Genomic DNA, 13,860 nt, shown 5'->3' with positions numbered 1-13,860 from the left:
CACTCTGCACTTCCAACGGCGATGGACATCAGACAGGGAACAAAGAGCAGGTCAGCAAAGCGGGGAATCCTGTACTTCAGCAAGCTTTGCCATCCCAAAACCCAGGCGTTTAACAGGCAGCAGAATATGTAATTCTGTATAGTCTTCATCACACATTATTCCCAGCTTCTGAGGCCACCACTCTCTCTTTGATGCAAATGTGGAGTGCCAACCACAGCAGAATAAGGTTCAGCGTTTTACTATTTTATGAGCTCTAAGGAGAGACTGGACCAAGCAGGATTTACTACTGATCACATAGCACTTCAAAGGATGAGTCTACAGAGAGGCAGACTGGACACAGCTCAGGCCCTGGAGAGGCATACGAGAAGTACTGAGTTGATATGGTAGGAATTAAGGTAGGAACAGAAGTCAGTCTAAAAGATGAATGCACAAAAATGCCTTAGAAAAGCGGCACTAATGGATAAGAAGCTTCAAGGCAGGCAACGCCTAGCAATATTGATTCTTTAATACACACAATGAAACCAAAGTCTTAATGATTAATAATCTGCTGTGAAATTCTATTCATTAGGTAAAAACAGTGCACAGAGATGACACAACATAAATCAGGCAGTCTCCTCACTCATGAAAGAATGATGATCTTGCTTGCATCCGTGTAAATTAGCAGCAATCATTCTGTGGAAAAGCAAGCTCACACTTTTCACAACCTAACCAGTAACAGCAAGGAAGAAATGCTGGGAAAAAACAAAAAAACCCCTAAATCTAATTTCAACACTAACTTCAGGAAGTACTTCAGGCAAAAACTAAAGCAAGCTGGTATTCAGGACACGCTTGCCCCATCATTACAACGAGACATGTGGAAAGGGACTCCTGCCAGAGCATAACACACCATTTTAGCAGATTCGTATCAAATTTTGCCATCGGGGTGACGCAACTTCCAGCCACTTCATGAAAAGTTATGCTTAATGTCTAAGTGCAGAATTGGCATTAAACATGCAAATTTAAAGAAAGAACAAAGTTAACTAAGGAAAGTTCAACTAAGAACTAATTTAGTTAAGAACTAAAGAAAGACATTGCCTTAAGTGGCTTTACTTACTAAAATTGTCTGGATGGTCATTACCCTTTTCGTCCAAGATTCCTCTTTAAACTGATAAAACGGATACTCTGGTAAGCAGATTAATAACCTCTACAGGTTGTTTAGATTGATCTTCAGTCAGCACAGAGCAGGATAAGAGTTGACTGATAAGACAGTCAAAAGCAAAGCAACAAGAGTCCCTCTTGCTTCTGCTGAAACTGCTCTGCACGTTCCTACGAGTAATGGACTCCTGCAATTCACAACAGACCTTTTTATAAGGAGACTTACTGCTTCTCACAAGAATGGCACAGTACGGCTGAAATGACAACAGGCTGCTGGGTGAAGACACTAGCGCTCTTTATACAGTTCTCAACAGACATTGCAGATAGAAGGCAGCCCCCTCCCCCTGCCAAAAAAAAAGGAAAGCAAAGTCCATCTGCAACCACAACTCCAGAAGGACAGTAGCATTTTAAACGCTTGCTTCAGTCTGCATGAATGTGAATCAATCAGAGCATTCTATATAGCTGAAAGAGATGACACCTATATCATACCAAATGTCCACGCCCACACAGTACCATGGCAATACATGTTTTAAACCTTACGGTGTGGATTGAGCATGCTGATGGAGCTGCAGTAATGTTCTGGGAAAACTGGGGATGCTAAAATACTCCAAACGGGGAACGAGGCTTAAGGCAGCGCACTACGAACCTTTACTGAACACACCACTGGTATCAGCTGGATGTTAAGAGCCGGACTAACTACTGCGGCCACGCGTTCAGACCGCCCTGTATCAGTTAACAGCATTCCTTATCTGACACCTTGCTAAGACACTGGTTACAGTCGCATCCCCATGAGAAAACACAGCACAAGTGCCCAGGACTGACAGCACTCAGCCATTTATTTCTTGTCTGCTTTATCGGAGTTCCTATAAGCACAGCTGGAAACACAGCCCTGTTGTTCCAAGACACAACACAACAGCATCCCCACCCTAAAACGACAATCAACAGGACAAGACTTTCCAAGGCCATTTCCACCTTTCTGTGCCCTCATGATTTGCCACGTGCCACAGAGCACATCACAGAGAGCACCAGGGATGAAACCCTCAGGATTCCCAACCCTCAGCAACAGGATTCTGTCAACTCCTCACTTTCAAGCTTAAGATTTAAACTTTTCAATTTAAAATGCTGAGTGTTTGTTGGTAAATGTTGAAGTGTGCTGAATGAGATGATTGCTTACAAGCAATGATTTCTATTCTAATAGCCCGCAGCTTTCTCTTGCCTCCCTGTCCTGATCTTCTCGCATAGCCTTCCTATTAAAATTTGTAAATAAGAATGCAGAACCAGCACAATCTATTAATGAAAGTCTGGCATACGAGCAACCACTACCTATTCATCATGAAAGGGATGAACTGCTTAAACATGGCAAGTTATCAAAGATTAGTCAGTGCACAAAACAGAACTGCTTTTGCCCAGGAAAAGGATTAGCCTTTCCCCATCATCATCATCTTCCACCTCAGGGTGTGGAAAAGCAGTTTAGCAAGTCTTAGGCCTCTCTCCTAACATATTCCAACGCTACATCAAGTTTTGTGGAGGAGCTTCTTAGTAAAACCTACTGGTATTTGATAATTGGATCAGGGAAAATATAGCAAGAGCTTTGTATGATGAGAAGGGATATCGTCAGAGGCAGCAAACAAACCTGCATTTGGTGCGCAGCCGATGTCAGCATTAACCAGACTGATACTGAAGCACACTTGAAGTTGGATACATAAGCAATGACCTCAAAAGCTGGGGATAAGTCCCTCCTAATAGAGATGGCAATTAAAGTTTGGGAGCTGCTGAATCTCCCACCTAACAACGAAGAAAGTTTTGTCAGTTTAGAACACAGACCTGAGATACTGAAGGCAGGCTCTAAATAATGGACCCCTATTAGGCCGATGCTAACCATACAATTTCAGGTGAATGGTCTAAAGTGGAATCAGGAGTAGTAAAGCAGTTTCTTTCAAATCTCAGGTTTTGCAGTCGGTGAAGCAGAGACTGAGTATAAAAATGTCCTGAGGAACAATGGAAAGGGATAAATGCAGGGTTTGTAACTATATGCCTTTAAAGAAACAGAGTTCTAGTATGGAAGGAATCTCATTTAAATCATTTCCATGTATGGGCAATTGACTATATAATAATTGTATATTGCATCTAAAGAAGATATATTGACCTTACCTGTACGATAAAAGATAACAAGTACAAATTCATATATTATTGCTTGATCACAACCTGCTCTGGACCACCCAGCTGATAAGAGTACATTCCAAAGCCGTACAGTTCTTAATAACATTTTGCTCACAACAAAAAAATAAATAAAACTTCTTGGAATTATGCATTTTCCTACAGGGTAGGAAAACGATCAGCATTTCATAAAAATAAACACCAATATAACAGTATATATACTCGTCAAATCGCTAAGTCCTGAGGAAAGAACCAATTATAAAATAATTTACTCATTTTCACAATCCAAACAGTTGAAACATGAAATTTAACAGCATAAAACAAGATAAGATTATTAAACCTAAGGACTCTTAAAAATCAATTCTTAATCAATAATGTAGGAAAAGATACTTTTAACTGTGTTTTTTTTTTTTTCTAATAGTGAATTTCATAGGGCATATTTCCAACTGGCAGCTGTGGGAAGCTTATGCTATAGATCTATTTTGTACAATTACTTCCTAGTTAAAGCACTAAAACTTTCAGCACCCTTGTAAGAAGAAAAGTTCAGATGCAAGATGAAAGAGACTGTAGTAAGCTGACTTCAGCTATATTCAGCACTAAAGGTATAAGAAAAATGGATCCAGTTGCTGGAGTTCGTCTCTCTTTACAGTAAGGCAAACAGCGCATTTAAGCTCCCCTATCACTTATCTGCTGAAAGAGAAACTATCAGAAAGACCACATTTTATCACTATGAGAGAGTAAGAAAAGAACATTCTTGTGTGAGTGCTTTATCAACTGCATTCTAAAGACACTTAAAATAAAGCTCAAAGCTGAACAACTGTCACTCCCCAGTAGCGTAAAGATTCAAAAAGAAAGTTCCTTTTCTTTCTACCAACTCTACAGTTAGCCATATTTGTATTGCTTTGTAGAATCCATCAAACACAAACCAATGAAAAAGTTACAAACCCAGGTTGATATCTATCAGTGACCCATACATGTAACAAGCAGCAGCATATAAGAAAGCCTCATACTCAAAACCTCTTCAGAAGGTTTCTTCTTCCTCCAAAATCAATTATTTCTCTCACTGCCACAGCAAAACTGGCACAAATGACAGCAAATACATACATCAGAGCTGTAGCATCATTTGAAAGACCTACATTTCAAGGTATTATTTACCATGATTTCCCATTGTTAAATCCAAAAATCACACTCAAGTTCCCACCAACATGCCCATGGAAAGACGGTCCCCATTCCCAGTCACCATCACAATCTATGGATTAAAGAATACATAGAAAACCCAACCTTTCAGGCTCGCACAAGCAGAGGCGCTGCTCAGGATTTCACCTCTCAGAACACGGTTCCGCTGCTGACTAAGCGGCACCACGACAGTCAATTGCACAGTAACTGGAATTCCAAGCTGTGGACCAAATCTACCACCTTGCTAAGCAGTTATCCTAGCATCTCTTCTTCACCTCAGCATCACAGGTCTAATGATTAGAATTCCTTTTTTAAGCCTTCAGGTGCTGCTTTTGCTTGGAGATACTGTTCTACCAAGATGCTTCAGGGGATCTGCTCATCATTCAGCACAGCAACACCTAGCCAAGACAGAGAAGGTGTGGTGTTTGCCGATCGCTCCAGTTAACCACTGCCAACTCCGGGATCAGAGTTGAGCCCTGTGGGAATACACCTTAATGATTTCTTTCTTTCTTTTCAGAAGTCTGAGTTTTGCCGAGATTAATGTTCTGGAAAGGCACAAGATACACTAGCGCACAAACTTCGATCAGCATTTACAAAGTCTTTCCCATTAACCATCCACTGACCATGGCTTTGCTCTCAGTTGGATATTCCCAAAAAGCAGTGACTACAGAACCATTTCTCAGCCAAGAAGCACACAGTGGAAGAGTCAAACATTGCCTTTACACTTTCTTTCAATTTCAAGCTTGCAAGCAATCTAGGAGATGGAGCAATCTGCATCAAGATGAAATCTATAAAATCCTGTCAAGGGCTACTCTGCTGCCCAGGGTAACTACACCAGAGTGAACTCCAGCTTGCAAAACACTCTTAGCGCAGAAAGCAGCAAGACAAAAGAAAAAGTCCAAAACTCGCCCATAGATTATTTTTTCCCCCCTTAATGCACTCCTCAATTGTCAACTCATGACAAAATTTAGAGCCTTTCTGCATTATTCTCACAGAATATTTGACCACCAGCAGAGCTGATTTCTGGCCAGTTGCCTCCTTGCTTTTCAGAAGCCTCTCGATGCACTGCTTTGAGTGCTGCGAAGAACACAACAACTGAGAAATGGAATTACTTCCCTGAAAGTTATTTTGCCTTACACTGTTAGTATCTGACAATATTTACTAACCCTTTCAGCTAAAGTTCAATACACTGAAGCAATTAAGATCGTCAGTGCTCTGAAAAATCACTGCTGAATCAGCCTTAGCAGAACTTAGCAGGTAGTGGTCCCATGGAAACAGGGTTATGAAACAGCTTTACTAAAACCCAACTGTAACACGAGAGCCATGCTACTACCAAGTCTGCTTGGTTTTGGTTTATCGTGGGTTTTGATACACAAGAACTTCAAACAAGTACCTTTAAGAGTTTGGCTGTCTCAAGGGGTTTGCTTTAAGCAGCCCACCCTAGAATTTCTCCTTAAACATTTCTTAGTTATGAAAAGCAAGAAACATGATTTTCCTGGGACAAGCTAGTTCCCATGGTGTGGCAGAGAATCCAGATACAGCGTTCGGCATATAGAAGAAACTGTGTAATCAAAGTACCAAAAGACAAACATGTAGAAATTTAAGCCCTGAAAAAATGCCAGTCTATTTTTATGAACTACGGCCTATGGAACCATTTGTGAATAGGACTGAAAACATTACATACTATTCTGTCCATTAATTATAAAGTATGTCAGACTATATATATATATTTCAAAGACAAGTTATCAAATAAAAGAATTGAGGGAGATGAAGAACTTTCTAAAATGAACTTTGTTTCCTCTGTATTTTTCCAGGTATTTTAAGGTAGCATTTCTCAGGATAGGAGCAGCTCAAACTCAAAACAGAGCTGAACAACAAGCAACGGTGGTACAGCCTTCTACTGTCTGTACTTCGAAGAACCATTTAATACAGTCAAATGAAGAAACTTTTCCTCATGTGAGTAAGCGAGGCTGATCTTTTGCAGTTCTCTTAACAGATGTACTGGCCTTGATGTCCCCTTTCAAGTCTATTCTTTTCTAAATCAAGACACTGAGGTCTCTTGTGGGCATATGGTGTATGGACATTATAGATGCTATTTTTCTTTGCAAATGTGCTAGGATCTTCTGACCTCAGGTCATACTGGCAAGAAGTTACCATCTGCCTATTCCTGTTAGATGATCAAAAAGGAGCATTTCTGGCTCTTCTACTACATCAAAACACCAAAGGTAGTTAGAATTTGTACTGCTTGCAGTTGGCGCTCTCGCTGTATCTCATCTGACCTTGAAACTCTGTCCAAAGCAGTAAAAGCAGCAACCAAACTGGGGGTGGAGAAGCGGGTATATCACGGGACTGAAAGCATGGCTTGGAAAAATCCAGCAGTGGGTTTACCGTCAGAAGGCCAAGTTAGCCCTTACGTTCTCTAGCCTTCCCTTAATTACCTTCAATTTCCAAATAACCTCAGTGCACAAACACTGTGGGGGAAATCAGAAGAAATAACATTGGTGTGACTCAAAACAATATTTCAACAGAGGAGTACATTCACAGCATCTCTGTCTGTGCCTTTGCTGAACACCGCACAGGATTTCTTGGTCCCTTCTAGAAACAAAGGACAAGAGAAAGTTTGAAAGCAAAGGACGGCTAAACCAAAACTGAATCAAAACTTTTCTAACTGCTAGATTGTGCTCTCAGACACAGCAAACATTTCCATTTTTAATTATATGAAGATTATAGATGCAGTTTTGTTTTGTTCACAGATAAACTTCCTCGAGGACAAAACTGTTGAAGATGCTTTGTCAAAATCCCGTTCTCCAGCGGAAGATAGCGGCCAGTAGTGTGTCTTCTCAAAGAATACTGGAATTGAAAAAGCATTATGCAAATGCAGGGATTACTCCAAAAAGTTTCAGTGGAACAATGCATTTCTGCATCTCAATTTTGTAGAGATGCCTTAAGTTTATAATTCCTTTATTTGTCTTGGTTTTTTAGGAGAAAAAAAAAAAAAAACAACCCACACATTTGAAACAGTTACTAAACCTACCTCTGACTCCTACTGAGCTTTTAATTTGGCTTCTTTCCCGAGATTCTCCGGCCCCTCTTAATTTGTGGAAGACCAGCAAGTGACAGGGTTGCTGTACCCCTAACTTGGCCACTTTTAGCCTCTAGCACTTAAATCCAACACAGCACGAGATGCAGGCTTAACCGGCTATGAGAAGCCACTAATCCAAGGTGCTGTAAACGCACTATGCAAATTAACAAGAAACTGTTTTATTCCAACCAGTTGTCACAACAGCAGTATCCACAAACTTTCCAAAAGAACTATTTGTTTTCCCCCCAAGCAGCAGAGTCCCTTTCATAAATTAAAGAACACTTGTTGCTGACCATAGCATCACCATCAGGTGTGCTCAGTCTACACCTACAAAACAGACAACTTGAAAAGGATGAAACACTTTCCCAGACTTTCAAGTGAACATATCTAAGGCAGAATGAGAAACTTGTACAATGTTAAAAGTTACTTCCTTGTGTTTTGCATTTTGCTGTATAATAACCTCTGGACAGGTTTCAAGCAATGTGACCTACATCAAGTATTTTCTTAATAAACAATCACAGAAGATTTGCCTTAAGAAGCAAGGGAGAGAAAACAAAAGCGTTCCATAAAGTACAATACCTCTGTATCTGCACCATGCCCTAGAATAAACCCACATTGCATCTAGCTTGGCAAATCAAAATTAAACCAAAAGAAATACCAATAGAAACCTCTTACCATGTTCGACGAAGACGTTACAGTGTGGGCCCCCATGCCTCGATGATTCCTTCTTCCCTGCTCCTTTGATAAAGTGCAGGGCAGGCAGACTCGGCCTCCTTTGGTCCCCAAGAACTTTTCCAGGCTGCTGCCCCATAAAGTAACTATGGGCAGCCTTTCCCAGGACGAGAAGTTTTTGAAGAAGTCTGTGATCCCTGATCTTCCAGGTTGGGAAGGAGCTTTGAAGGAGAATGTGTTTTAGGTGGGTGCGTTGGTTGCACTCGCTGCGGGATAAAGTCACTTGAGGTGAAGAATTAAGACAAGCACAGATTCCTCCAATCTTCCGAAGATGGCAACAAGGCTCCTTAGGTGACTTTATGCAAAAAAAAAAAAAAAAAAAAAAAAAAAAAAGTACAAGTTCCAGCTGCTTAGTAATTACCAAGCGTTACCAAAGTTTCAGGTTGCCATATGTAGTGCGTCTTCCACCAGGTAAAGGAGAATTAGTTCATCTCACGAGCAAGAAACCACACGCAGGCTCACCCAGGGCAGGAAACAGCCATTCCCACCGCAACCAGTGTCAAGGTTTCTTTTTTTTTTTCCTCCTTTTCTTTTGCATAGCATTGAGTTAGCAAAGGCCAAAGAGCCACGTATTTGGCTTCAAGTATCGCCGAAGTCTAGCAGGATCAAGCACGCTGAAGCCATGTCAGCTCGCAAGGCCAAGCGGGGGCGGCTCTGGGCCCGGCCGGCTCCCCGCGCTCCCCGGGCCGAGGGAAGGGGAACGGGGGCTCCCGCGCTCCGGCCTCACCACGCCTCGCCTTCTCCCATCGCCAGCCTGGGGCCGCCCGCGCCGCCGCTACCTCTCCCGCACACCGGCGGAGGCGAAGCGGGCCAGCGGGGCCCGGGGGGCCATGGTGGCGTCGAAGCAAGGCTGGGGCCGGCGCAGGTGGCTGCCCTCCCGGCCTGCTGCCCGCCTCAGGCGCAGCCGGCTGCCGGGGACGGGCTGCGAGGCCGGGGACGCGCTCCGGGAGGCCGGTTCCTGCACAGCAGCCAGAAGAGGTCAAGCGGGGGTGACCGGGCCGGCTGCATCCCCGCGGCGGAGGCCGGCGGCGGGCAAGGCCCGGGCGGGCAGCGGCAGCGGGGCCGAGCCCGGCCCGGCCGCGGCGGGACGCGCGGAGGGGGCCGGGCGGGGGGCGGCGGCGGCGGGGCCGGGCGGCCGCACGCCCGGGGGGGGCCCCGCCAGGCCTGGCAGGAGGAGGGGGACGAAGGGCCGCCGGGCGGAGGGGGGGGTCCCCCGGGGGCTGCCGCGGTGCGGAGCGAGACTGGCGGGGGGCGGCTGCAGGCGGCGAGGGAGATCCCGGAACCCCCGGCGCGGCGCAGCCCCGTCCCCGGCCGGCGGGGCGGGCGGTCACATCCCCTTCCGGCCCCTCCTCCTCCGCCGCCCCCGCCTCCCGCCCGCCCCGGCCCGGCCGCTGCCCGCTCCCGGCCACGGCTGGGCGCCGCGCCCGCCGCCATGACGGGAACCCGCCGGGAGGGGACGGGGAGCCCCGGGGGGAGCCGGGGCGATGGGGCCCGGGGGGATTCCGAGGGGGAAGCCCCTGAGGAGATGGGGGGAACCGCTGAGGGGAATGAGGGGCGGGAGGGGGCCGTGAGGGGAACGGGGGGTGAAGGGGGAGGTGAGGGGAAGCTTGCGGAGGCATCGAGGGGGGAGCCATGAGGGGAACGGGGAATGAGGGGAATGGGATGAGGGAACGGGGGGACACGAAGGTGTCTCCAGGGTGAAGCCGTGAGGGAAATGGGGGTGCCGTGAAGGGGTTCGAGGGGAAGGTGAGGTGGATGGAGAGGGCATGAAGGGGAAGATGAGGGAAACTGAAGGGGAGCCATGAGGGAAGTGGGATGAAGGGTAAGATGCAGGAAATGACAGGTTGGAAGAGGCATTTGCCAGTATAACACCACTAGCAAATGGTAGCCAAGGACCCAGAAAGCTCATGTCAAATCCCTTACCCCTTTGCAAGGGCTGCCCGAGTTGTTTTCCTCTAGATCTGACAACGAGCTCCTGGGCCCTCGAGCCAGCTGGAGACCCGCTCCTGCACACAGGTCTCGAGGCCCCTGGCCAGCTCCGGACCCTGGCTTTCTTGCAGAGATGGACAGGGAAAGGGAAGTACTTACCGGGTCAGCTGCGTGCACAACCATCAGCTTTTCCACAACCAGGGATCAGTCACCCTGCTTGCACAAAGGGCTTTGCTTCCTTATTAATGCTGTCAGAGCATATGCAGAACTCGATACCAAAACCAGCCATAGAAGCCAATGAATGTGACGATAAACCAAATATTTTATTGATCTACTTTCATGCACCATTTGGTACAAAGATGAAGTCAAACCCCCAAATTCTTCAGCCTGCACTGCGGTGCCCTTAGATGTGCAGCACGAGCGTTCCCTGAGCTAAAGAGCACAGACGGCGACGCTGAAGATATTTAGTTTCTCGTACGTTCTCCAGTTCACCTTGGGAATAGAAGAGGGTTGAGGCAGCAGCTTGAGGTCAGGGTGTTTTGGTCAAAGGTCTGTGGTTGCTCCCACTCAACAACGGGAGAACACACAAATGCAATTTTGTGCAGTAGCCTCCTGCTCAGGGTAACCATCTGGACACAGAGCGGCTTGTTTATACTGACTCCTCCCTTGTGACAAATCCAAACACACTCCATGTCTCCTAAGTCATATTCAAGGTCCCTGGCAGACGTGTATTTTTCATCTTCCAACAATAGCATCTGAAATGTAGCATTTCATACGGCCCTGCGGGATCCTCCACCTCTGCTGTGCCAGTCTGCTCCTACACCACTAATTCTTAGCCAGGAGACTGATCCCAAACCATTTCTACTGCATTTCTCCATCAGTGACTCAAACTGCAGGTACTGAGGCTGTTTGTGCTACACACATGCAGGAGAGAGAAATTCTGGTACATTATGTTGAGAGAAATCCGGGGTCGCATCTCTTTGAACTCAGCAGAACTTCTCCAGGTTTATCTCAGTACTGGAGATCAGCTTCTCACTGCGGTGGTCTAACCCCCTGCTCAGCTCCCACAGATTGAAGGGAACTGAGGGAACAAAGCTGTCTGTCAACACAGGCTGAGCAGCCTGAAAGAAATCTGTTACAAAAACCAGTATCAACCATCCTTTACTGAAAAAGTTATTCACTTCTCGGTCTGACTGGAGCATCCTGGATAATCTCTCCTACCACAGCAGGGCTAAAGCAGAGTGAACTCCAGAAGACTACCACAGGTCCGTGATACTCAGATGACCTTGACCAAAATAGGCAAAGGTAATTGCAAATAAGCAGGATTTGTGTTCTGGACAATACAGGCTGTATATACACTTTTCCCTGCTTCCCCTGAGATCTATGCAGATGAATGTACTTACTTTTTATTTAACAGACTAGGTGAATTTATCATTCAGGTCAACAGTCAGGCATTCCTTCTGATGTTTTGCAATCATAAGCAGCAAAGTGGGACCGGTTCTTTGCCAGCAGTCCCCAACCTCTTTCCACTCAGCAGTTGCTCCAAAAGCCTTTCCTGTTTCCCAAAGCAGCGCTGTAGTTAATCTGGGGCTACACAGAGGCAGATGGGCCAGCTGGTCACTCCCAAATATCATAGCAAGATACCTGCCCTCTTTTCCTTCCTGAAGGGTATTATATTTTATGTCCCCTACCCTGCTGCCAGTTTTTGTGAACATGATTGTCTCATGTTAACAAACCTGAAGTTGCCCAGTGGGTTCAGAAATGATTAGAGAAGACAGAGACAGAAAGATTGTGTGAATGCAGAATAAATTTTAAAAGTCTACAGACTTTCTTTCAATCAAGCCTTGCATGTGGCCTGTGTATATCCCATGTATTTCACAAAAAAAATTTCAATACTTTTTCTCTTTACCTTCAATTAAGTGTGGGTTGTTACACCCCACAGCTGCAGTGATGTTTCCTCCGTAACAGTATCTTAAAGCCTCAGCCTCTTTACCAAATAATAAACCTTAGCATATTAATTAGCTGTCCTCAGGAACCTGAGACAACCATTTCAAGAACGCCTATAAGCCCAGTGGGGTTTCAGTATCTTCTAGGGTCTCCTCAAAGCTTGGTATTTATACCATTCACCTCAATTGAACAGCAAAACTGCATGTGGATGAGACAGAAGTAATGTAACAAGCAGCAGTAATTGGATTAATAACCCATTAGCGCAAATTTAAAGTCCCAATGGTTATTACTGGGAGTAAAGGGAGGGGTTGCCATTCTTCGTATTAGTACATGAATCAAACACTGCCACCAAGAAACAGGAAAATTATTTCTACAGACAAGTGATTTTGTGTTCTCGTTTCTGCAGGCAGCACTCACCAGCAAGGGAACTATTTACTAGCTCCGCTTTCAGGCACGTCTGTGCCATGCAAACCCTGGAGTAAGCAGCACAGGCAGGTGCTACAGCTGGTTTACAAAGAGGCTCCACACTGTCAGACACCAGCGACTAAAGAAATCGGATTGGTCTAAGCTCTTTTAATGCCTGCATGGGCATTTTAGTTCCCATTTATAAAAATGAACATTTATTAGGTATTTTTCCACCCCACTTTCAACTACGGTTTTGTTCTTAAACCAGAGAAGCCATACTTTCTTCCTTTTCACCCTTCCTGCTTAGAAGTTGCCTAGCAAAATCCCACAGACTATTTCAAGAATTCAAGAGAGCAAAATCCCACAGACTATTTCAAGAGGACACTGCCTTTGCTGGAGTCTTCATTTACGTATAGAGCACTTCCCGTTTCAAAGATGTTTTTTATACAGCCTGCCCATATTCCCATGCAAACCTGCCTATGGAAAAAGGGGCCCCAGCTTCCCCACCTACCCGAGATGCCAGAAACTCCCCCAGACCCCGTCTGACTCCTCACTCTGATGGGCACAGGGGAAAAGTCATTTGCCATATTGTGGGTCATGACCGAAGAGTGATACTTGAAGCCTCTCCCTGTGGGGACCATGAGCCCCAGCAGCACATCCAGTTGCTTTCCAGATGGATGAGCACTGGTGGCCCTCGACATTTGTCAAGAGAGCAGAAAGTCACAAGGATTCAGCCAAATCAACAGCAAATGGCAGCTGGCCTGGTACCCTTCTTGGACACCTTTGAAACTGCTCGGGAAGTTTCTCCCTCCCCACACAAGTTTGTCACTCTCACCTCTTGTTACCTGCTGGCTTGCAAGGCTGTGCTTGATGGGGTTGCAGGAACCGGCAGCAACGCCCTCGCTGAAGCCTTGTTACAGAATTTAGGTCTGGGCTTGGCAAAGCACTGGCTGAATTTGCAAAGAACGGCAATGTCCCCTCGTGGCCACGGAGGAAAATACCGGCACCTTCAGTTGCCCCCACACATCAGAAAAGATCCATAACCAAACCTTACCAGCCGGTGCTCTTGTTCTCGGGCTTAAAAACAAAAGCGCCAGGTATTCAGGAGCATGGGAACTGGATGAGTCACAAACGCTCCCCCATTTAATACATCCCCAAGGCCAAAATATCAGGAATGGCTCCCCCATTTAATACATCCCCAAGGCCAAAATATCAGGAATGCTGCAGCGAGCAGGAGGAATCAAAGCCCAGAGCTGAAGCAGTCCAGATCTTGAGTTCATTGTTTTTCAGGTTGTATA

The 13,860-nt window shown here is 45.6% G+C and overlaps 1 protein-coding gene across 1 annotated transcript in view; it reads right to left on the bottom strand.

Annotated features, from left to right (window-relative positions):
• Positions 1 to 8,458, bottom strand: part of ABL1 (ABL proto-oncogene 1, non-receptor tyrosine kinase) — an 81,663-nt gene extending 73,205 nt beyond the window's left edge. Inside the window, exon 1 of the mRNA XM_075716059.1 lies at positions 8,225 to 8,458. Within this exon, the coding sequence (XP_075572174.1) occupies positions 8,225 to 8,360 (136 nt within the window). The 5' untranslated portion in view covers positions 8,361 to 8,458. The remainder of the gene's footprint in view (positions 1 to 8,224) is intronic.
• Between the last annotated feature and the right edge of the window lie 5,402 nt (positions 8,459 to 13,860).

Source organism: Pelecanus crispus, chromosome 9 (genome assembly GCF_030463565.1).
Source record: "Pelecanus crispus isolate bPelCri1 chromosome 9, bPelCri1.pri, whole genome shotgun sequence".
Taxonomy (NCBI): domain Eukaryota; kingdom Metazoa; phylum Chordata; class Aves; order Pelecaniformes; family Pelecanidae; genus Pelecanus; species Pelecanus crispus.
The sequence above is the reverse complement of the archived record's forward strand: the minus strand, read 5'-3'. Positions and strand labels throughout refer to the sequence as shown.